At 31.2% G+C, this 22,158-nt stretch overlaps 4 protein-coding genes across 10 annotated transcripts; 2 read left to right on the top strand and 2 right to left on the bottom strand.

Annotated features, from left to right (window-relative positions):
* Positions 1-3,085: 3,085 nt before the first annotated feature.
* On the top strand, positions 3,086-4,527 carry LOC105765449 (phytolongin Phyl2.2). The gene has a single exon (XM_012584547.2). It carries the CDS (start codon positions 3,284-3,286, stop codon positions 4,070-4,072), a length of 789 nt encoding a protein of 262 aa, XP_012440001.1. The 5' UTR covers positions 3,086-3,283; the 3' UTR covers positions 4,073-4,527.
* Positions 4,528-9,876: 5,349 nt separating this feature from the next.
* On the bottom strand, positions 9,877-13,736 carry LOC105765447 (PP2A regulatory subunit TAP46). Of its 2 annotated transcripts, XR_008191920.1 has the most exons (9): positions 13,549-13,736; positions 13,345-13,467; positions 13,054-13,140; positions 12,791-12,895; positions 12,516-12,677; positions 11,695-11,730; positions 11,534-11,605; positions 10,505-10,785; positions 9,877-10,319 (listed from the first exon to the last, which is right to left on the bottom strand). XR_008191920.1 is itself a non-coding variant. In XM_052625097.1 (7 exons), the coding sequence occupies exons 1-5, from the start codon at positions 13,642-13,644 to the stop codon at positions 12,519-12,521; spliced, it is 570 nt and encodes a 189-aa protein (XP_052481057.1). In that variant the 5' UTR covers positions 13,645-13,736; the 3' UTR covers positions 10,792-11,605; positions 11,695-11,730; positions 12,516-12,518. The 2 variants fall into 2 exon arrangements, 1 of the variants encoding a protein (XP_052481057.1); XM_052625097.1 differs by lacking the exons at positions 9,877-10,319; positions 10,505-10,785 and having other exon boundaries at positions 10,792-11,605.
* LOC128035532 (PP2A regulatory subunit TAP46-like) lies at positions 10,082-11,945 on the bottom strand. Its single transcript, XM_052625318.1, has 5 exons — positions 11,844-11,945; positions 11,695-11,730; positions 11,534-11,605; positions 10,505-10,785; positions 10,082-10,319 (listed from the first exon to the last, which is right to left on the bottom strand). The coding sequence occupies exons 1-5, from the start codon at positions 11,943-11,945 to the stop codon at positions 10,082-10,084; spliced, it is 729 nt and encodes a 242-aa protein (XP_052481278.1).
* Positions 13,737-15,318: 1,582 nt separating the features above from the next.
* Positions 15,319-18,854, top strand: LOC105765442 (uncharacterized). Of its 6 annotated transcripts, none has more exons than XM_052625095.1 (5): positions 15,319-15,502; positions 15,628-15,725; positions 15,937-17,160; positions 17,272-18,143; positions 18,229-18,854. In XM_052625095.1, the coding sequence occupies exons 3-5, from the start codon at positions 15,972-15,974 to the stop codon at positions 18,568-18,570; spliced, it is 2,403 nt and encodes an 800-aa protein (XP_052481055.1). In that variant the 5' UTR covers positions 15,319-15,502; positions 15,628-15,725; positions 15,937-15,971; the 3' UTR covers positions 18,571-18,854. The 6 variants fall into 6 exon arrangements, with proteins under 6 accessions (XP_052481055.1, XP_012439988.1, XP_012439986.1 ...); XM_012584534.2 differs by having other exon boundaries at positions 15,918-17,160; XM_052625094.1 differs by having other exon boundaries at positions 15,320-15,502; positions 15,918-17,160; positions 17,275-18,143.
* Positions 18,855-22,158: the final 3,304 nt, after the last annotated feature.

Genomic DNA, 22,158 nt, shown 5'->3' with positions numbered 1-22,158 from the left:
TCTCATTTGACAATTTTATTTTTTTCAATTATGCTAAAATTTCAAGTAATATATTTATTAAATAATAATTTATAACATTTATAATTATAAATGTTTATTAAAATTTTAATTAAATATTGATTTAATCACTCTTAATCTTTACGAACATAATCAAATATTAAATTATTTGTATTTTGTAACTCTCATATTATTTTTACACATGTTTTAGCATATAAGTTAGTAATAAACTAATTCAATTAGTAATATTTAGTTACTCTCATGACTTATTTTAGCAATGAGAAGGAAATTTTTAAATTTTTTCTTTTTTGAAGATGTCTTTTTTTTTTGCAAGAATTATTCTTGATCTTTCTAATTTCAAGTTTAAAATTGTACTAAGTGGTATTTATTTTATGTCTAACTATTGTAATACATGCATGATAAATACATTTTTTCCTCATATTATTATACTAGTAACCAAACGAGGCAAATTAACGTGTAACGACAACAAAAAAACACCAAATGGTAACCACATTTTAAAAGTTTTAACAACAACAATAATAGAGAAAAGAACACATTAAACAAAAAGAGATGAACACTTGAATTATTGGGAGTTTTAACAACAATAATAAATAAACAATGAATTTGTAAGAGACTAACATTGAAATTAGATTTAGAGTTTATTTTTTATTTAATTATAGAATACGTAAAAGTATAATAAAAGTTATTTTAGAACTTGAAAGCAATGAATTTCGTTTTGGATTTTAAATGAGTTTATATAGTGGGTTTATATGTTAAAAACAAATTTTAACAGCTTTTTTGACTTTTCAATGTCCATTGAAATTAAACAGAATTAATGTGGTTCAATGACATCATCTAACTAAAATTGAACTAAATTATAGAAAAACCCAAACAAAATTAAATCGAAATTTGTTAGTTCAAGTCGATTTCTCAATTTGGTCAGTTTTTTCTTCTTTCTAAATTCATAGTCTTGTCTTATAATTATATTGATTCTATTTCTTTTATTTATAACATTCAAGCACAAAAATTTTATTTAAGGGATGTCGAGCTTTTTATCACTCAACTCAACATATATTGCTACAGGGTTTCCCTTGCGAACTCAAAATTATTATTATTATTATAAGGGTAAACTATACTACAGGTCACCCAATTATATTCAAGTTTTTTTTCTGTCACCTAATTATAAAAATTACAAAACGATCACTCAATTAATTATGTTTGTCTTTTTTCATCCAATTCCTTTAAATGCAGTTCAATTCACGATGAAATAAATAATGTGACATTTTTAAAATTATAAAAATAACAAATTTAACTGTTAATATTTATATATTATATTAAATTAACTCTGATTTAAAAAAAAAAAAACTTCTACACATTGATTCAATTTAATCCGGAATGAAGATACGTGTAATGATTATCAAAGACAGTAGGGCATGACTTATCAAATGCCACCCATAACATACACGAAGCTAAAGCTATTTCCTTCAATTATCATAGAAACTGTAAAATAGTGCATGTGCGATACCAAATTATTCCAATATGCTTTTCTTGTGCTTGTAGCAGGATCTGCATGATGACTAACGTGTTGTCAAAGAAAAGAACGAATTTCCATATTTAAAGCAGTGCCTTGGCCTGAAGATGAAGATATTCATCACTTGGTCCGGTTCTAAGATATTCATCAGGGTCTAAGGTTGGAAGAGGTTCAAAAAAGATATTTTTTTTTAATTTTTAATGCGAGAAAAAAAGTTTCAGACTAAAATAAATTAATTAAATGTTTAGGACTTTCAATTTTTCACCATAAATGCTTTATTTATTGGGTATTATATTTTATAATTTTTTAAAAGGAGCCTAATTTATTCTTTCGCCTAGGGCTCCAAAAATATCAATAACTACCAAAGTGTAGTTTTGGTCTGAGTTACGCTAATTACATTATTGTTGAGGCTTTACCATCTTTTTGTAATTCACCCAAAAAAATAAAAAAGACATGTTTAAATTAATAATAATTTAAATTATTTAAGAAAAAATCTTAATACATATGCTTTAACAGAAAAAAAGTAATGTACTAACATGATGAATAAATAACCCATTGCTTAATAGGTAAATGATTAATAATGTAATAAACATATATTATTTTGTTTGGTTAAAGTGTTAAACAAGTAAACTAAAATATAAGTATTATTATACACAAAATATTAACTTTGCCCGTAAACTCACCACGCGTTTAAAGAATCATGATGCAATAAATGATCGGTGCACCGTAAATTTCAATCCAATAATTCAACTGCAGGCATAAAAATGTTTGCTAAAAATGAATGGGCATACCATAGATTTAGTTATTGTTTATCTATCTATTTTCAATTTGGTTATCAATTTGTCTCTCGAACTCTAAAAATGCTTTGATAAAACATAACTTTCGATGATAAAAAATGAGTCAACTAATATTTAAATTTAATATTTAAGGGTCTCGTTCTATTTTTAGAATCAATACTTAATGACTTAAAAGACCAAAATATGAGTAAACTAATAATTAAATTTAATAATCATTTATTAGAAACAAACAGATGAATAATAATAAAAGAGGAGGAGGAGAAAGAACCCAAAATAAAATACGAGAGTGTTAATCTCTTAAGATGTAATTTTTCAAGAAATGAAGATGATTTTGTCTGCAAAATAGAAAAAAAGTTAAAAAATAAAACCCTAAAACGTATGAGGAAGAAAAAAAAATTGGGAAACCACATACCGAGATTTTAAGAACTCACATTTTAAAGTTTGAGGACTAATTTAGAATACGAGTCATATTTTAGGGACGATTTAATGGAATTTACTCTTCCTTTTAATAATACAGGATTAAATTGATCTATTTCATAATAATAAAGGGACTAATTTGATTCTATCGCTATAATAGAGGGACTTAGCGGGGAATTTCATCACTGAGAAACCCACCGTCGAAGTTTACTAATAATTAAACTGCAGATCTGCTACAGTACACTGTATTATTGGAGGTTGGTGATGCCGACACAAAGCGCGATAAAAACCATTATAAAATTCTTCAAGGTCATTGCCCGTAATTTGAATCCTTAAACAAGGGTATTATTATTATAATTCCATGAAAAAAAAAAATTGGTTAATGCTTAATTGCAATGGGAATGGAAGAATTGTCGTTATTCTTCTTCCTCTTCCCCCCAAAAAAACCCTAGCAAAAAACACTATACGATCTATGAACAGAAACTGAAAAAATAAGCATCAAATAAGAAATTAATCCACAGTTCTAAAGAACCCCCATCAAATGATTTCCGATCCTAAGCTGATACTATATGCTTGCATTGCAAAAGGACCCACAGTTGTGGCTGAATTCACTCGCAAAGAAGCCGTGGGGATCGAGCCATTAGCAAGGGAATGCATCGAGAAAGCCCCTCCTTACCATTCAATGTTCTCTCATACAGTTTCCCAAAGGTCCTATACCTTCTTAATCGATGACCCTTTTGTTTATTTCATCATATCCCATGAAGATCTCGACAAATCTGAGTCGTTTTGGTTCTTGGATCGCTTGAAAGGTGCTTTGGACGATTTTCTACTCACTGGTTTAGTTATGGGTACTGATAATTTGACCCCAAATTGTCTTCAATCTCATTTCGATCCGGTTTTTTCAGAGGCTTTGGGTTTGGGTTTGGGTTTGGGTTTGGATTTTGTTCCATCCCCAGTAGTAAAAGATAGTAGAAACCCAACCGTGGTGGCTCCTTTGTTAGGGGGTTTGAAAAAGAAGAAAAGATCCGGTGGTGGTTTGGAAGTAAACGGCGATGAAACCATAGATGGTTGCGGTGGAGTTGGCGGCGGCGGCGGTGGGATTGTTGGGATGGAGAATACAGTTGATTTAAGCGACAATTTTAGAGATTACCCAGTTTCAATGCAAAAAAGTGGTGGTTTATGTGGTGGTGGTGGCGGCGATAAACAAAAGGCTAAACAAACATGGAGGAAACATGTTTGGGTAGTTTTAATATTGGATTTGCTTGTTTGTGCTACTTTATTTGGGGTTTGGTTATGGGTTTGCAGAGGCTTACAATGCATTGATGGCTAAAAATACGTATACTTTGATGGTCAAAAGTGATGAATTCCATTGACAAGAGCAGTATCTAGCTGGTGAACAAAGAACAATGCAATGGAAAAGGGCATTGTTAAAATATTGTAATTGTAAGTGTTTGAATCTTTTCTGGATTTTTCAATTCTGGGCTTGATTAAGTCTTTTTGTTGTTGATTTTCAGAACATTTTCTTCTCTTTTTTTTTTTCAGTTCTTGGTTTGCAAAATTATATGTAATTTGCACCACAAACTGTTTATACCCTACAGCATACAAAGTTAAAAAAAAAAAAAAAATCCCTCTGCTATAGCATTGTTGCTGTGGATCATCTTGTTATTGCTTTTTTGAGCTTTGGTTCCCATTTTTTTTTCAATGTAACAGTTTTAATTTTTCTCTTTAGAATAATTTAAGATTTTCTTCATTTCAATAAAAAATTTATTGTAATTTTATGTTGTATATCATTATTATGTTGTGGGAAAAAAGTTCATAAAAGACTAGCCTACATCTTAAGGTCATATCTCAATACTGATTAGAAACATGAAAAGTTCCTTTTCTGTCAATGGATTTACTTCGTATGTGTGAGGTAAACTCGAATCCAAACACAAGTATGAGAATATACAAGGAAAAGCTCGAAAAAAGTTAAACATGCTCGTATTGGAGTAGATATTATTCATATCCGATATACTCTCGATTCCAAGTAACATAGGTACCTTGTTTAATCTGCTGTTATCTTTCATAATTTTCCACCAGGAATGCATTCTTTCAAGGAAGAAGTAAAAAATGGCTTCATCTTGTTGTTATGTTGAATGGCTATTGCTGACAGAACTGGTTTTTCTTTAGTAGCATTAGGCTTTTGTTGAGGGTGGATTGGTTTTTCCGGGAAAAGTCTTCAAAGTGTCAGTTGGGCAGCCGATCGGACTCCTAACAACCGAAGGTATTGTCCTCATGAAGGAGATATGACTCAGCAAGACTGAAGAGAGGGTGTTAGTATAGGACATGTGAATAATAATTGAGTTAATTGAGCATAGATGACTCAAATCATCAACTTGAGATTTATATGCCCTAGAGGTGTCCATGGGCTGGGCCGGGTCCAAAATTTTGTTAGCTTGCTTCCTAGGCCTGGGCTTGGCCTGGCCCGAAATATGGGCCTGAGATTTTGTCCAGGCCCAGCCCAGAGAAAAAATATGGAACCCTAGCTTGGCCTGGCTCGGCCAGTTTTTTAATTAAAATTAAAATTATATTTTTATTAAAATTAAAACTAATTGTTATCAAAATTAATTGTTATTAAAATTGTATCAAATTATATTTTTTTGTACTAGTCAACATTTTGTAAAATCTAATATTTTGTTAGTAAAATTATTAATTGTTAATTGTATTAATTGTTACTAAAATTATCAAATTATATCAAATTATTAATTGTTAATTGTATTAATTGTTGTAACAAAATCTAACATTTTGTAACTTAAAACTTAAAATAAAACTAAAACTAGTATATTTTAAAAATAAAAAATATTTATTTAATATATTTCCGGGCTAGGCCAGGCCAAAAAAATTTTACTCGAGGCCCAGCCCGTTTTCTAAACGGGCCTCATTTTTTGTCCAAGTTCATATTTCGGGCCTATATTTTTACCCGAACCTTTCCATATTTCGGGCGGGCCGTCGAGCCGAGCCGGGCCGCCCAGCCCATGGACACCTCTAATATGACCCTTACCTGTGTAACCATGATACCACTTGAGCTATATGAACTAGCAGGAACAAAATCTCAACACGGAATACATTTGATTGTTTTGAGAACTTCTCTTGAAAGAGTCGGTTGAAAACTTCTCTTGAAAAAAGAGTCAATCCACCTCAATTGTTCTATACATGTGACTTTTTGTATGTGTTTAAAAAGCTATGTTGGGAACTAAGCACCAACATTTTCTGAACCGACAACCGGTCAAAATATTTATTCACCGGTTCTTTCAATTTAATTAAATAAATTATTAAAAATTTAAAATATAAAAAATTGGTTTAATCGACTTCAAGCAGTTCTCATTTTGATATCTTAATTAATTTTTTGTCCAATTAATTCAATTGACCAATCTCATTCGATTTAAAAAATATTGCTTATCACCTGAGTGAGTCTACGATTTATAAGCCTGTCTTTTGAATCTAAAACTAAAAGTCATCCAAATCAAGCACATACAATTTCTCTCCTACATTTTGCTAAAGATGGTGTGAATTCATTTTGCCTGTCATGTTCCTTGCCCATTTGTCTTGTAGCAGGTGTATTCCCTAACCTTTTTTTTTGAAGATATTTATTAAATAAAAGGTAAAAGTATCATAGAAACAATTTTTATATTAAAAATCATATTTTATTTTATTTTATTTATTAAAAAATTAAATAAATTAATTTTTATACGTTAGATTTAAGAGTAAATAAAATTTTTATTAAAAAATATTTTTCTATTATTAAAATTGATCCCTATACATATATATTAGTACGAGGTACATATAATTATTTGTTTATTTTATTTATACCAATTTTTAATAATACAAATAAATAAAATTTTAATAAAATATCAATTCGTATAAAAATAAATAAAAGACCCAAAATATAATACTCATAACAGCTTTCATGATATGTAAAGAAAATTGAAGAGAGACATTATTAGTCAGCAAAAACTAGGTATAAAACATCCACGTGGTTTAAACAGGAGCTGTCCTAAATCCTACCGGACAAGGGACAGGCTTGTAACTTCACTTTGGAATTTGCATGTAGTTTTTCTTAGTAATATAACTGAAAACAAAGAAGTTTGTTATTACCCGTCTGTCACAGGCTGGCATTGTGTGGCATCTCTGGATAAATAAATAAGCAACTTAATTATTATTAAACCCATAATTAAGGAATAATAAATAAGAGGTGGACCAAAAAACTTTGTGTGCCAGCACCCCCCTACTTTTGAATACTTAATAAACACCATTAACCGACCAAACTAGAGGTGCTCATGGGCCGGGTTCGGGCTGGGCCCATAAAAAAATTTTGTCCCGAGTCTTAGGCCCGGGCCCGGTCCGGAAAAAAAATGATAAGCCCGGGCCCGGCCTATTTTTTTAATAAATACCAAAAATTTATTTTAAAAATTTAAAAAAGTATTTTAAAAATATTTTAAAATTAAAAAATTAAAAAAATTTAAAAAATAAATATATTTATTATATCGGGCCGGGCCCGGGCAAAAAAGTGGTGCCCGAGGCCCGGCCCGTTTTCTAAACGGGCCCCTTTTTTTGCCCAAGCCCATATTTCGAGCTTATATTTTTACCCAAACCCTCCCATATTTCGGGCGAACCGTCGGGCCGGGCTGCCCGGCCCATGAGCACCTCTAGACCAAAGTCACAATTCCGTACTAAAATTCCGTTTAACCAATTTTTTTTAAACAATTGTTATGTATATTTATTTATCGGGTGATTCATATATATGGTAAAAAAAATTGAGAAAGTTTGTTGAAATTTTTGAAATTTATCGATTTATATTATTTTTAGATGAGAAAATAAAACACATCTTTATTAAATATTGCTAAATTAATTTTTGTTAGATGATTAAATGTCAATATTTTTGTCTTTTAAGTCTCGAGTTCGATTTTTTATTCATATTTGTATTTTTATTTTATGTTGTTTAAGTTTTATTAGTTTTAATTAATATTTTGACACATTAGTTTTTTGGTTAGATGGTTAGATAATTGTAATGTTACCCTTGAATCCTAAGTTTGATTCCTCTTAGAAGCATTTTTATGCATTTTTTATTTTATATTGTTTCAAGCCTTTTATTATTTTTAATTAATGTTTATAACTAATAAATATATTGTTTTCAAGTTTTTTTAATTCATCTCTCTTTTATTTATAAAATCAAATAATAGATATTTAATTATTTTTAAAAACATTAACTAATTCTTTAGATATATATTTCTTTATATACAATATTTATATGTCAAATATTTGTTTTCTCCACCTATATTGTGGGGTATAGTGATTTCTAGTATTATAAAATCAAATAATCATTTCAAATATGTAAAATATTTTAAATATTATTGTTCTTTCATCTACATTGTGGGTATGATATTTCAAATATTTTTAATGGGAAATATTTCAAATGCACATACAAAAATATATAATATGTCAATTTACTACACTCATGATATGTATTGAAAGATAAATATTACACATATAAAATTTGTATTTACTAATAATAATATTTTACAATAAATATTTTATTTTATAAATAAAAGATTTTATTAATTAAACAATATATTTTTAATTATAAACATAAATTAAAAATAATAAAAAGCTTGAAACAACATGAAATGAAAATACATATTTAAATGCTTATGAGGAAATTGAACTTAGGACTCAAAGATGAAATCACAATTATCTAACCATCTAGGAGAAAGAGCTAATGTATTAAAATATTAATTAAAAATAATAAAAGTTTAAAATAACATGAAATAAAAAATATAAATATGAGTAGGAGAGGAATCAAATTCAGGGCTCAAGGACAAAAGCTCGAATATTTAACTATCTGATCAAAAGAGCTGAGTTGTCAATATTCAGTTAAAACACGTCCTGTAAGATCATTTTCCTTTTTCTATCCAAAAACAACGTAAATCGATAAATTAAAAAAAAGCATAATTTCTCAAATAAATTTTTTTCCAGCATATATGCAAAAATTATCCTTTATTTATCTCTAATATGTTTATAAATTATTAATTAATATAATTGAAATGTTTGTCTTTTAAATTGTCGCATAATACCTTTATTTATATATTTAATTCAAAATTATTAAAATTTTCGTTTTAAAATAATAAATATTATTATGATGGTGTTTTTTATATTTTATATAAAATTAAATTAAATTAAATTAAATTAAAATATTATGGTTTCTAAAGCTGAAATTTAACTTTTAATTAAAAACACTTTTAAAATCAAATGTATTTTGTATAATATTTATATGGTATACACCATTATTTATGTATTTAAATTAAAATTTACAAATAATTGACATTAATTGTTTATGCAATATATATCAAATATTAATAATAATTAATAATAAGTTATTTTTTATATTTTTATTAAAATATTATTGTATTGATGAATTTGAACATCATTTAAATACTTTTTTTTTACTTTAAAACATATGTTTAAAATAGATATTTTATTTTTTAGAGCACTTTTAGACAACAATACCAACACTTAAATCTTAAGGCAAATATTTGATATTCTTATAATACACTCTTTTGACTCCACAAGCAAAATTATAAATTTATCATATGTTTCATTTCAATTATAGATTTATTTTTAAATATTTTTTACCATACTCTATATACACTATCAACAATCCAACTCTATTTGTGAAAATTTTAAATTCTACTATTAGTGTATTAAATATTTTCTTTAAATCTTAAACAAAAAATTTAGCACATTTAATAATTCGTATTGTTGCAATCACTCGCCCAAATCCAAAATCAGAATCGATATTTGAAAGGGTTTGGATAAAAATATTAAACCCAAAACATAATCTTGAACTAAAAATTAAGCCCATTTAAAATGCGAGTCAAGCTTAAGCCCAAGTTAATCTGACCTATTTTTTAATTATGTAATATTTTATTTATATTAATTTTATATATTATATAATTTCTATCATAAAAGTCAGATCTATGATAATATCTAATATTATTAGGAGTGGCATAATTTTTGCAAAATGTAATAAAGATTCAATATAGATAAGTCTAAAATAGGCTTAGTTAAAATATACAAATATAAATAATGTTACACAAAATTCGAATCACGTAGACTTGTGCAAGGATCAATTTTGTTCTAATTAACGTGTGAATTTTATACATTACTCAAAGCAAACTGCTAAAATTTCGTTAAGTGAAAATCTATAATAAATATAGATTTCGGAGAATGTTCCTAAAACCACCATTAATTAGGTCTGAAAGAATACGTTATAAGAAAAGTATAAGAACTTACTTGTCAGCTTTCACCCGCAGGGTGTGAGCTTTTTATTGCCAGCACCTCGAGGATTATCATCTTTCCAGTCATCCCATGCCCTCGCCTTCTCTTGTGCATCATCATCATCTTCACTCGGTCTCAACTTCGGGCGGTCCTTATACCATGCCGAGTTAGCTTCTTCGAACATTTTTGCATTCCTCTCCTTCCATTTGTTCATCATTTCCATCTCTTTCAGACCAGCTTCCTCGATGCTTATCGTTGGCATCCTACAGGATAATTTGTTATGTATGACCGCAATCAGTATCTGCTCAACATCACATGTTAATTTGGCATGATATGGTGCAAGGTGTTTAACAAGAGAATTTGATGCTCAAAGCTCTGCATCATCCCAGAGAACAGAACAGAATATACAGAATATACATAAAAGTTGTGTTACAGGACAGGGATTTACCTATGAAAAGGTTGGAAAGCTTGGGCTGCCATCCTTTCCCTCTCACTTGTCAAGCTTCCACCTGTAAGGCTTTTTGGTCCAAAGATCATTGGCTGGTGTTTGTGGTCATGTGCCTGTGAAACATTTGCCCTTCCTTCTATAACATCTTGAGCAAATGTAGCACACGTGATAGGTGGTGCAGGTTTAGTATATCGAGCCCGAGTTGCAGCATCACGATGCCATGCCTCAGCTTTCTTGGTGCGATCATCTAGGATAGCCTGAGAAAACTCCTTTTCCCCTTCCTGGTATACAAGGAAAAATATAAATGTACCAATGCATATTCACATTAGAAAGTAGTTCATTAGGCTTTAACTTTCAAAATTGGAGCAAAAAAAGTAAGAAATGAATATGATGATTGCTTCAAACAATTACTTTTCTAAAACCCTGAAAAGAAAAACTATGAATCTTTTTCAGCACAGGATACCGACTGAAGCAGGCCAACATCACTGGTCTAAGCAATTCACAAGAAATTGGTTATATTATCAGTCAGAAATTGTAACAGTCAAGGTTGGTCCGATAATAAATGAAAGATTGTAGCAGATCGAGTAATTTATCATTTAAATAACAGTACAATGTTTTAGCAGATCGAGTAATTTATTGCAAAATCTCAAATTTTCTACAAAATCAATGATCAGTTGGACTTGTAGCAAGTATCAAGAATGAAGGCAATGCACATTTATGGTTCCCTTTCTATTTATCAGAAATATCAAGTAACCAAACTCTTCAGTGGGGTGAACAGTGTCAGCCTCGGCATTGTACATTTATGTTTCCCTTTCTAATGCCTAACAGAATAAAATGTTTAACTCCAGTGATGCCGTACGCCTCCTAAGTGGAAAGTATGGTGTCGATCTTAGGTAGTGCTTAGCTTAAAAGCTTCGAGTCTTCTTGTGGTGTCAAATTTTCAGCACAACTCGTCACAAAAATGTTAACAAGGTAAAGAAACAAAAATTTTCAGGAAAAAAGGAGAGGCTAATTTAAGAAGATTAATACCTTTAGGTGTTTTTCCCTAATGGCAGCAAGCATCTCTTCTTCCTTCTTTAGCATTTCAAGCAGATCAAAAGCCTACAATTTGTGGAACAAAGATATCACTATATGGTGAAAACACCTTTAAAGTTTTTACATAGAAGATTGTAGTGACATATTAGACTAACCTTACAAATAGCCAATGAGATGGTAGTAAGCCAAGCCTGCGCAAGGGGAATATCATTCTTTTAGAGAAAGCAGAAAGTTTTGTGGAACCAAAACAAGCACAAATAATATTTTCAACAATAAGCATTAGGTATAATATTTCAGTTCCAACTTCAACGCATAATAGATTTATTCTGACAACTAAATAACCAAAATAATTTTTAGCATCAGCTAGAGACTTCATGAAATAAGAAGGGCCATCTATTGTAGTCATAGTTCCCAATTCAGTCCTAGTAATAGTAGATCAGATAAAAGGAAGGAAAAAAATGCTAACACTTACATCATATAAAGTAAAACTCAAGTCACAAAGCCTCAAATTATAACTTAGCAATGTATTACCTCACATGACATTTCAAACTGCTAGGCACCATAGTCAACCAGAATACAATTACAATTCTTGCTAGAAATTGCTTATGAAAATCGTACAAGAATAAGAAACAAACAGAGAAACAGTTCAGGGGGGATCTTATTCTGTAGTAGCCCTAACTAAACTATCCCTGTTCTCTGGTTTCACGAGCAGAAGCACAAAAAGTAATTCAAACGACAAACAAATTCAAAAGAAATCTTTATAGTACCTTAACTAAAGCCTCCCTAAATCCTGGTTTTATGATATAGTTGATATAAAAGAGTTGCTAGAGGTTCTTGTGCAACATTTCATGCAATAGCTTCTATAAGTTCCATGATTTTGCAGATTTTCAGATGATAACAACATAAACAGGAAAGTCTTAACAGTAATGTCACATCAAGAGAAGAGTTTAAAAACCATTGTACGAATAGAACTAACCTCTCATTCTTCCTCCCCGTCGTCATCCAGCACATCCTCCTCTCCATGCTCAACAGGAGTGGATATGGCAGCAGCTTTTGTTGAACGCTCGCGTCGTTCCTTCCGTTCCTTTATTTCTGTCAGCTTTGCTTCTGCTGCTCTTTGGCGTTTGAACCGAGCAATCTGATTGCAGGCACAAAAAAGCACGTACACCACAACAGAATTTCCATTCAAATCTATGTATTCCTCCCCCAAAAAATACAAATCATGCTGTTAGCAGGAGTATATATAACTACCTTTAAGGCCCTTCGGTCAGCAAAAGAATTTGATGCTCCTTGTACAGCGACTTCCAACTCTTCCTGTGGTTCAAGCTTCATTGCCTCGCAAAAAGACATGAACTCCTAGAAGACACCACACTTTCTATAAGTTCCAATTTACATACTAGATGGACTATAGACTACAAGTTGAAACAGATTAAAAGGTAAACAGCTACCAAGCAACACTATTCAGTATTATGACTAATCTTTCAACTACACTTCATGTTGTGAACTAAACTTACTTTCAATTTTGCCTGTGAAGTTTTGAGAATCTGTATCCTATTGTCCTGCACAATCTTTTCAGTCAGCTCTGCAAGATAAAATGGCACCTGAAATGAAAAAAAAAAACGTTAAAACCTTGACGCTATGACATAATTACAGCATAATACAAAAATAAGTAATTCCAGAAACATTATGAAATAATTAGAAATCCAAATTTCAAATGGAGCTTTTTCCTTTTTGAAACTTAATGTAGATACTACGGACAACTGGTTTATCAAAAAAGGAAAGGGAATTATAATATTGAAGATGACCAGAATATACTTGAGATTGGTGGTGCTAATGTCATCTTTGGTCTCATTTGATGAAAAAAGTCCTAGCTTGCTTATCATGTCCTCGCACTTACCCAGTGCCTCGCATCCTTTCTTTACCAGATCCTATGAATCCACGGAGTGCAAATTTTATCAGATAAGAAAGTAGTAAAGGGACATCGAATCAAGCATGAGAAGGGATCATACCTGATCAGCACCGGACTCCGTGGCCGTCCGATGGATCTTACTAGCTTGTTCGAAGAGAGAAGGCAATGGCACGTCATCCATTTTGCTCTCACACATGGATCTCTATCCAAAAACCTAGAAATTTCACCAATTCATCTTCTGAGACAAAGTTATAAATCTTGAATTGAACAATTTGTGATGATTTTGATTTGAATGTACCATGTGTACATATGTCATATGTAGGCTATTATGATGTATATGGAGTAGCTTTTAATAGTAAAAATAAATTAAATTTTTAAGAGAAGGATCAAAGTTGATCTAACCTAAAAAGATTAATCAAACTAATTGTTTAAGTAAATGGATAAAATGTAATCCAACTATTAATACAAGGGCTTTAGAGTAATTTTACCATCATTTTTCTCTGCACTAGTGTTCCTTGTTCTCAAACCTTTCATGGAAAAAATTTTCTGGAATCCCCGCGACTTCACCGGAATGCCACGTCACTCCACCAAATATTATAATCATTCAAAAACATTTCGCCATGTTTGATGGATATTTTAAAAGTCAATTCACATTTTCTTTATTATCATTTAGATCGAAGAATATACAAAAGAATACATATAAGAAATGCAAGAGGAAGAATCTTTTGATGGAAATGGAAGCCTTTTAATTATTATTCAATGCAACATCCACAGTAGGGTCACCCTTAGCTCATATTCTTCACATTTTTTTAAAATAATTTATTTTTTATTGATTGCTTTGAGTATAATCAAGTGCTGGGTTAATCCAAATTCCAAGAGCAGATCTCGGAATATACATATATAAATTACAATCATGGAACTGTGAGTGCTCTTCTCTTTTCAATTTGTAAACAAAACAAAACTGACTTAATACCATTGATTTGCATATCATTTCCTCAACCAAAGAAGCAAATCGAAACACCCTAATAGTTCTGGACCCATTGAAGATTTCCTCTCTTTGTTTACAGATAATGCTCTTCGCCACCATTTTTGGTCAACCAAGGAGCTTTCGCAGGTAATAAATTCTATCAAATTGCCATCCTGATTAAGTAAATTGAGTCTTCATTAACATTGTCAAGCATTAGGGTTCGATTTGAGTATTAATTGTTGGGAATTGGGATATTTGTTAGGTTTTTAGGGAAGCAATTGAACCACGTAGAATTGGTTTTGTTTTTTTTACTTTAACTTTTCATGAGTTTTGATTATCCGATAAATAATAAATGCATTGGTGAAGTTTTTTTTTTCCTAACGGTTATAGTTAATGTTTTAAAAACTAAACTTGGGTTCAATCCGGTCATTTTTCGGTTTAATTGGTTTATTCGCCAATTCAATAATAATTAAAATTTTAAAAAAATAATAAACCGGTTTAACTGCTGGTTTTTTATCCAGTTCTGAGTAACTTGCTTATAAATTAATTCAAATTTTTTGTTCCAACCAATGATTCTCATTCCAACTTATCTATCTAGTCCAATTCCAATAACAGCAGTTGTGAATAATGTGGTCCAAGCTTAATACTTATGTGGTTGATATTTTCAATATAATCTTTGGGTATTGGCTTGATTTGTAGGTGTGGGAAGAGTTGTAATCTAAAGTCTACAAAATAAATTTCCATATGGTCCTAAATCATTATAAATGGAATTAAATTACACATTTATAAGTTAACTGAAAAGTACTTTCATAATAAATTTTCAATTTTTTCCTTTTCCAGATTATTATTACAGTTTTAATTTTCAACTAATAAGTTCATGCATTTAAAACTGAAAGACACTTTGGAAACAATAAAATATTTCCAGCATTGTTCAAGGAAACATTTATTTAAAAGTCTTCAAACTTTTTTCCTTGTTAGTATTGGTGACAAACCATCAGAAGAATTATTGAAAAAAAGTTGATGGGATAGCATGTGGGGTTATCAGGTCACTGAAAACCAGGGAACAAGCCCTTCCATTCTGTAAAAGGTTTGCCCTTTTGTTTAACAGATTTCGCAGAGTTTTTCACATGTAAAAGCTCATGCTTTTGGTATTCCCTGATCATTTTATAAAAAGGATAAATTGCGACTTTGGGTTTTTTTTTCTTTGGCTAGCCCTTACATGATTTCCATGGAAAACCAGCATTGGGGGCTCTACTTTCTAGCATTTTGTCTAGTTTTGAATTGAAGACATCTTTCAACCTTTTGTTCTTGTAAGTTTTACATTATTCTTGTCATGGATTGTCCTGTTTTTATAAGGTGTCCTTGTGCTGCTTACTGTTTAGGATATTATTGTTCCTCAATTATTGTTATGCCTTTTTGTGCTCAATTATTTGTCCTTTTTGAGTGACTATATTGCCATGAATATATCATATGTTTTCTTTTATGGGTCTGAATCAAAACAGTGAATGCCTGGAATTTCAGTTCCAGAGGTAAAGAAAGAAACAAGTTCCTCAGCTATGGATGAGAAGGGAATCTCTGGTTCATATCCAATTTTCTCCGAAGACAAAAGGGATAGCTTGTACCCAATGTATTTTGGTGTTTCTTGTGCCTTTTTTGCTCTCAGACTCCTTGCAGGACCCGAAAAGGAAGACGAGAAATGGTCTGAATCCCGAGATAAAATGCTTCATGGAAGTGCTCAACTCTTGGGATTGCTTATATGGAGAATCCAGAGAGAAGAAGCCAATGAAGCACAGTGCGAGCTTCTCCGAAAGCTCGAGATTGCTAAGATAGAGATCAAGGAGTTAAAGAAAAGGAGACATGAAGATGCAAAGGCAAATGAGAAGGTTGTGAGCATCTTTGCATCTCAAGAGCAAGGATGGTTAATGGAAAGAAAGTCACTTAGGCAGCAAATCGGAGCTCTTTTAAATGAATTAAGAGTCCTTCAGAAAAAGAAAGACCAAGACATCGATGACTTGAACAAAAAGTTGAATGAAATGGAGATGGTGGTGGAGTCTAAGGATAAGGTAATTGAAGAAATGGAGCAAAAGGGGAAGGAATTAGAAGAAAAGGTAATGGAATTTGAAAGTATTGCGGAAGAGTTGAAGGAAGCTGCAAAATGGGAAGCTCAAGAGCATTCTAATGAGCTTTGGAAGCACAAAACTGCCTTTATCGAGATCGTTTCAAACCAACGGCGACTTGAAGCAGAGATGGGCCGAGCCTTTAGAGAAGTTGAAGCTACAAAGCTGGAGCTTGATGCAGTCCTAGAGCAAAAAGAGGAATCAGTTTTGTTGGCTCAAAATTTGTCCATGGAAATCGCGAAAATGCGGAAGGACTTGGAACAGAAAGATAAGGTCTTGTCTGCAATGCTGAGGAAAACTAAGTTGGATACTGCAGAGAAGCAATTGCTTTTGAAGGAGGTTAAAGTATCAAAGACAAAGAAGAAACAAGCTGAACTAGAAACAGAAAGGTGGAGGGCAGTATCTGAGTCTAAACATGAGAGACATTCATTGAAGGCCATGTTTGCTAACCAAGCCAGTGCAAAATTAGATGCTTCCTTTGGTGCCAAAGAGGTTTCTAACTCTGCCAAAACCAGATCACTGCCGACTGATGCCGGTTTCGAATATGACCTTTCAGAGTTAAAAACAGACCCAGCGATCTGTTCTCCTCTTACAGATTGTAACTCCCCAGAAATGAGTGAGGATTGGGGTAAGAACAAGATCCAGTCAAATGCTTAACTTGTCATGAACTTAAAATAATTTTCTTTGTTTGTTCTGTGTTTTTTTTCCCCTTTTTTGTTTTTCTGTTCTTGCATTGAAGCAGTGATGACAACTGATGTCAAAAGGTTGGAACATTGGGTTCAAACCGAAGCGGAAAAGTATGCAGCTGTCATTGAGAAGAGGCATCATTTGGAACTGGATGCCTTTGCAGAACAAATGAGACTGAAAGATGAGAAGTTAGAGGCTTTTCGTTGGCGGCTACTGAGCATGGAACTAGAATCGAAGCGGCTGCAGTCCCATGCCGAAGGATTGAACCAGGACATGTCACAGCTCAGACAGGACAATATGAAATTAGAAGCCTTGCTACTGGAAAAAGAAGAAGAATTGGATTCCTTGAAGGAACAGCCTTTGAGTTGTCACAAGAACAACCTAATAAACTTAACTCTGCATGATCCAGCATTATTAACACATGATACAGTTTGGCCCAATGTGAAGATTATAAAGAAAAAATCAACGGACAAGGAGCAAGAAACAAACACAACATTGCTTGATGAGTCTCAAGAAATCCCATCAAACAAGGAGACCAAAAACATCAGATTGATAGTCCAAGTACCCGAAAAGGAATTCGAAGAACAGAAAGAAAATCCCAAACCAGATCCAGTCGAGAAAGAAACGAATAGTTCGGCACTAGCCGGTTCAGTTGAATTACCTAGGCAGTCATTGAGTAAAACCAAAAGTACCCTATGGAGGATGGATCTTCAAGCTCTTGGAGTTTCCTACAAGATCAAAAGGCTGAAGCAACAACTTCTCTTGCTCGAGAGGTTAACCGGAAAGCAAGAAACTGGAGAGGACACGGAAGGAAGCAGCGACAACGGGATGAAAGGCTTTCTACTGTCTCTATCTTTGCTAAACAAACAAGTCAGCCGCTATCAGTCCCTTCAAGGGAAGACCGACGATCTCTGTAAACGGATGGTAAGCAAGCTTATACTTTTCTGCTTATAGCCAATACAATGGTAATTCCTGTTTTCTTATCATTTTTATCGATTTCAATTTTCAGCACGACAATGACATAGACATGAACCAAGGAGATTGTAGTACTACTAAAAAAAGCAAAGGAGATACTAGAAAACTAGAACATTACCTTGAGGAGACATTCCAACTGCAGAGATACATGGTTGCAACAGGCCAAAAGTTAATGGAAATTCAACCCAAAATAGTCTCTGGGTTCCTCGGGGTGGAGCTAGATAAGGTACATACCATTGACATGAAACGGGTCTCCGATAATGTAAGATCTTTGTTTCAGGAAGTTCAAAGAGGTCTCGAGGTTCGTATAGCTCGAATCATCGGAGATCTTGAAGGGACATTGGCTTGTGACGGAATGATACGTTTTAGAAGGTAATATCATATCATATCATGTAGGAGCTATAATACCAAGTTCTTCCTTGATCTCTGTATTCCAACATATACAAGTTAGTCAATACAATTTACTGCAACATGAATAATTTTGAATTTTACTTAATTTTCTCGACCTCCCAAATGATAAAAAATATGTTAGTATCCTTCAAAATGGCATTAGTTTAATAGTTCAATTCTAGAAGTTTATGATTTTACCAAAAGAAAACGCTGTATAATATATGTAGTTGTTTTTCTGAAGAAATCAGATAAATGAATCTCTTGTGTCCATTTTTTTTGCTTGTGTTGGAGTTAAAGTTTTAGGCTTGGTTTGATAGAATGATGGAAAAATTTAAAGAAGAAAAACATTATTAATTTAATGATTAAAATATATAATTTTACTTTATAAATTTAATTATTAAATTAACAAAATCTTTGTAAAGCTAAAAGCTCTTCACAAAGAAATATGCAAAAAGCCCACTCAACTGTTGGATAATCATAAAACAACAAATATGGGCTCAGCCCTCAACACATGCATATAAAAGGAAACTTAAAATTTTAAGGTTATTATATTAAATAATTCATTTTAATAATTTAAAAGTGCTTATATGAAAAATAGGTATTCAAATTATGCAATTTTTTCTATTTAGGTTTTTTTTCTAAAACCTCCGAATTTATCAAATTATGACATGTGTCATTTTTAATTAAATAAAATATTTAAAATTAAAATTACTTTGTTAAACGTTTTAAAACGATTTAAGGATACTTAATAAAATTTACTTTGTTGTTAGAAAGTTTAAGATTTTGACCATAATATTACAAAATTTTATAGATTTATAGATTTGTATTGAATAATAAAATCTAATACATGTTTTATTATCAAATTTATGTTTTAAACCTCCTATATACATAAATTCTCTTCCAAAATTTGCTTATAATGATTAATTTTATTGAAACGGTTGAAAATATATATAATTAAACCAATAACCGTATTGAAATATCATTCAAGAACATTAAAATTTGAATCCCAAAATAAATTTATAACTGAAAAGGGAATAAAAAAAATTATAGTGTGATTCCATATATATATAAACAATCTCATTATAAGTTTTGGTCATATTTGTTTTTTTGACACAATGCTTGCAACTATCCATGGCTCCTCCCTAACCCATAAAAATGCGAACAATGTGTTTCAGCGTACTCAAACTCACGTCCTCTTACATTAGTAACAATATCTATACCAATTGAACTAAAATTCAATTAACTAGTACGATTAGGTAGTTAACATTTGGACCATCTTCATAAAATAAAATAAATCTTTGCCATATTTGATTATTGCCAATATCACAAGTTTTGAGTTCCAATCCAGACTTTAACATAAAATCAAATAAAATCTCATTTTTAGTTATTCCATCAAGCTCACATTAATTTCACTAAATCTCCCAATGCTTCAACCACAAGGCTTTAACTAATTCCCACTTAAAAAGTCGTTACTTGTTAATTATGTTCCATCACCGATTGTTTCCTTTAAAATTTAACCGATAAAATCAAATTAGGTTGAGTTTAATTTAATTAATTATTCAAATATCTGAATTTAAATTAAATTTGTTAATAAAATCTCAACATTATTGACAAATTTTCATATTTTGAGTCTTCGAGTATTCAAATTTAAGTTTTAATATGCATGATTGCCACGCATGGACGGTATGTGATTGGCAAGATTTTGGAAAATTGTAATTATGCCTCTCTTATTATTTAAGATTTTTAATTAAAAATTTCAATTATTCCTTCCAAAATTTTCAAATATTCTCATTCATCCTCTTACAACTTTCAAAAAATTTAATTAAACCTTCCGAATATTTTGAAAAGTGACCCTAAAATTTTTTGGAATTTTAAATTAGACTCCTAATTTTTTTTGAAAATTTTAGATAAGCCCTCTCAAAATTGAATGGCACATTCTGCAATTGTTGCCTTGTGTGGGTCGTCAATCCCCTATGTATCGTTGTCATGTCATGTATGAGATTAATTTGAATTATTCTGATTATGTGATTAGTACTTTATTGATATTCATACATATATTAATATTTATACTTGTAAACTCCCTAAAAATCAAATTAGATTTGATGGGTGTATAGCACCGCTAGAGGTTAATGTAGGGGTGACCAACATGCCAACCTAATTCAATGTTGATATGAGAGGGATATATTTATAAGAGAATAAGAATAAATATGGTCATCTGTAGAAAGGTATGGGCGAAAAAGAAATATATAAAAATATTGGACCCCAAAAATTATAAACTGTAGCTGTTTGAGCCTCTCATGGTGAGATCAATGTCATCGTTGGAAAAACGCTTTTGCATGCGTCTCATTCGCATTTCAAGATAAATACCAGTACCACGTACGTATTGGTGTTAATAGAAATTTGGTCTATTTGTTCTCTCAGTCCCTTCACTCATCGCACTTCTGAAATTTAGTGTTTGTATTTTAAATAATTTCAGGAATTTAATGGATCTCTTTTACAATATTATCCATTGGATTTCAATTATTAAATTAAAAGAGTAAAGGAATTAAATTACTAGGATTGAAAAATAAAATTACTAAATTTTAAATATTTAAAAAGTTTAGGGACTTGAAAAATAACAAGACCTAATAGTTTTTAAACGTTCAAGTTTTTGGCACCTGAACTTGGCAACATTTCCTAACTTGGGTCCCTAAAGTATTTTTTATCCATATTAGTTCTAGCATTTGACAACTTTTTCAAGTTTTAATTCATGTGATAACGTGACACTCTAAGATCATATCACCTCATTAACCATTTTTTTTGTTATATAAATTTAATATTTTTTAGATGACGATATTATTACATGAGTCAAAACCGCTAAAGGTTATCAAGATCAAGTACTAATGTGAAAAAAGATATATCATACCTTGATTTTTTAGATGCTTACAACGGGCTTAACCATTATTTTATTTATGTCATTAGACATTCGAATATTTCTACCAATATTCATATTTGTTTTTCATGTAATGTCATTTTTCAGATCAATTTTTTAATTATTTCTTAAGTACATGATTATCAAAAGTCTAAATTTGCCAAGCCACCTTGAACTACCAATTTGCAAAATTCTAAAAGAAGGCCCTAAAGTCTGCTGACTCACAATAAACCCCCCACCCCCCCCCCCAAAAAATTGCTTTCATGTAGGGTAAAGATCACGTTAGTAATTTAATAATCACTTTTTTAAACTGAAAAATAATTTACATTCCGATCGGGTGGCCCAGCCCATCCGAAAAGTGAAAGGGTTTGAGTAAAAACAGAGGCCCAGAAAATGGACTTGGCCAAAAAATGAAACTCGTTTTCTAAACGAGTCGGGTCTCATGTAAGGTTTTTTGGCCCAGCCACAGCCCGACCCAAATTTACAAGAAAACTGTTGCTTTTTCCTATTGTTTTCCCTATTTTGCTGTTGTTTTGTTTCACTATTATATTGATACTATTTTGTTGTAGTTATTTTGGATATTATATAACTATTGTTTTATTGTTAATTTTGTTATTAGTTTAGAGATATTTACTTATTAAGTGGCATCTATCTTAGTGTTAT

Source organism: Gossypium raimondii, chromosome 12 (assembly GCF_025698545.1).
Source record: "Gossypium raimondii isolate GPD5lz chromosome 12, ASM2569854v1, whole genome shotgun sequence".
NCBI lineage: Eukaryota > Viridiplantae > Streptophyta > Magnoliopsida > Malvales > Malvaceae > Gossypium > Gossypium raimondii.
The sequence above is the reverse complement of the archived record's forward strand: the minus strand, read 5'-3'. Positions and strand labels throughout refer to the sequence as shown.

Coding starts and splice junctions, on each gene's coding strand:
- LOC105765447 (XM_052625097.1), bottom strand. CDS start 13,644: ATGTGTGAGAGCAAAATGGATGACGTGCCATTGCCTTCTCTCTTCGAA. Junction 13,141..13,344: donor CCAATCTCAAGTATATTCTG/GTCATCTTCAAT, acceptor TTTTCATTTCAG/GTGCCATTTTATCTTGCAGA. Junction 12,678..12,790: donor CTGACCGAAGGGCCTTAAAG/GTAGTTATATAT, acceptor GCCTGCAATCAG/ATTGCTCGGTTCAAACGCCA.
- LOC128035532 (XM_052625318.1), bottom strand. CDS start 11,945: ATGACTACAATAGATGGCCCTTCTTATTTCATGAAGTCTCTAGCTGAT. Junction 11,731..11,843: donor TAAATCTATTATGCGTTGAA/GTTGGAACTGAA, acceptor CCCCTTGCGCAG/GCTTGGCTTACTACCATCTC. Junction 10,320..10,504: donor GCTTTCCAACCTTTTCATAG/GTAAATCCCTGT, acceptor ATTATCCTGTAG/GATGCCAACGATAAGCATCG.
- LOC105765442 (XM_012584534.2), top strand. CDS start 15,921: ATGCCTGGAATTTCAGTTCCAGAGGTAAAGAAAGAAACAAGTTCCTCA. Junction 17,161..17,271: donor AGAAATGAGTGAGGATTGGG/GTAAGAACAAGA, acceptor CTTGCATTGAAG/CAGTGATGACAACTGATGTC. Junction 18,144..18,228: donor ACGATCTCTGTAAACGGATG/GTAAGCAAGCTT, acceptor TTCAATTTTCAG/CACGACAATGACATAGACAT.
- LOC105765449 (XM_012584547.2), top strand. CDS start 3,284: ATGATTTCCGATCCTAAGCTGATACTATATGCTTGCATTGCAAAAGGA.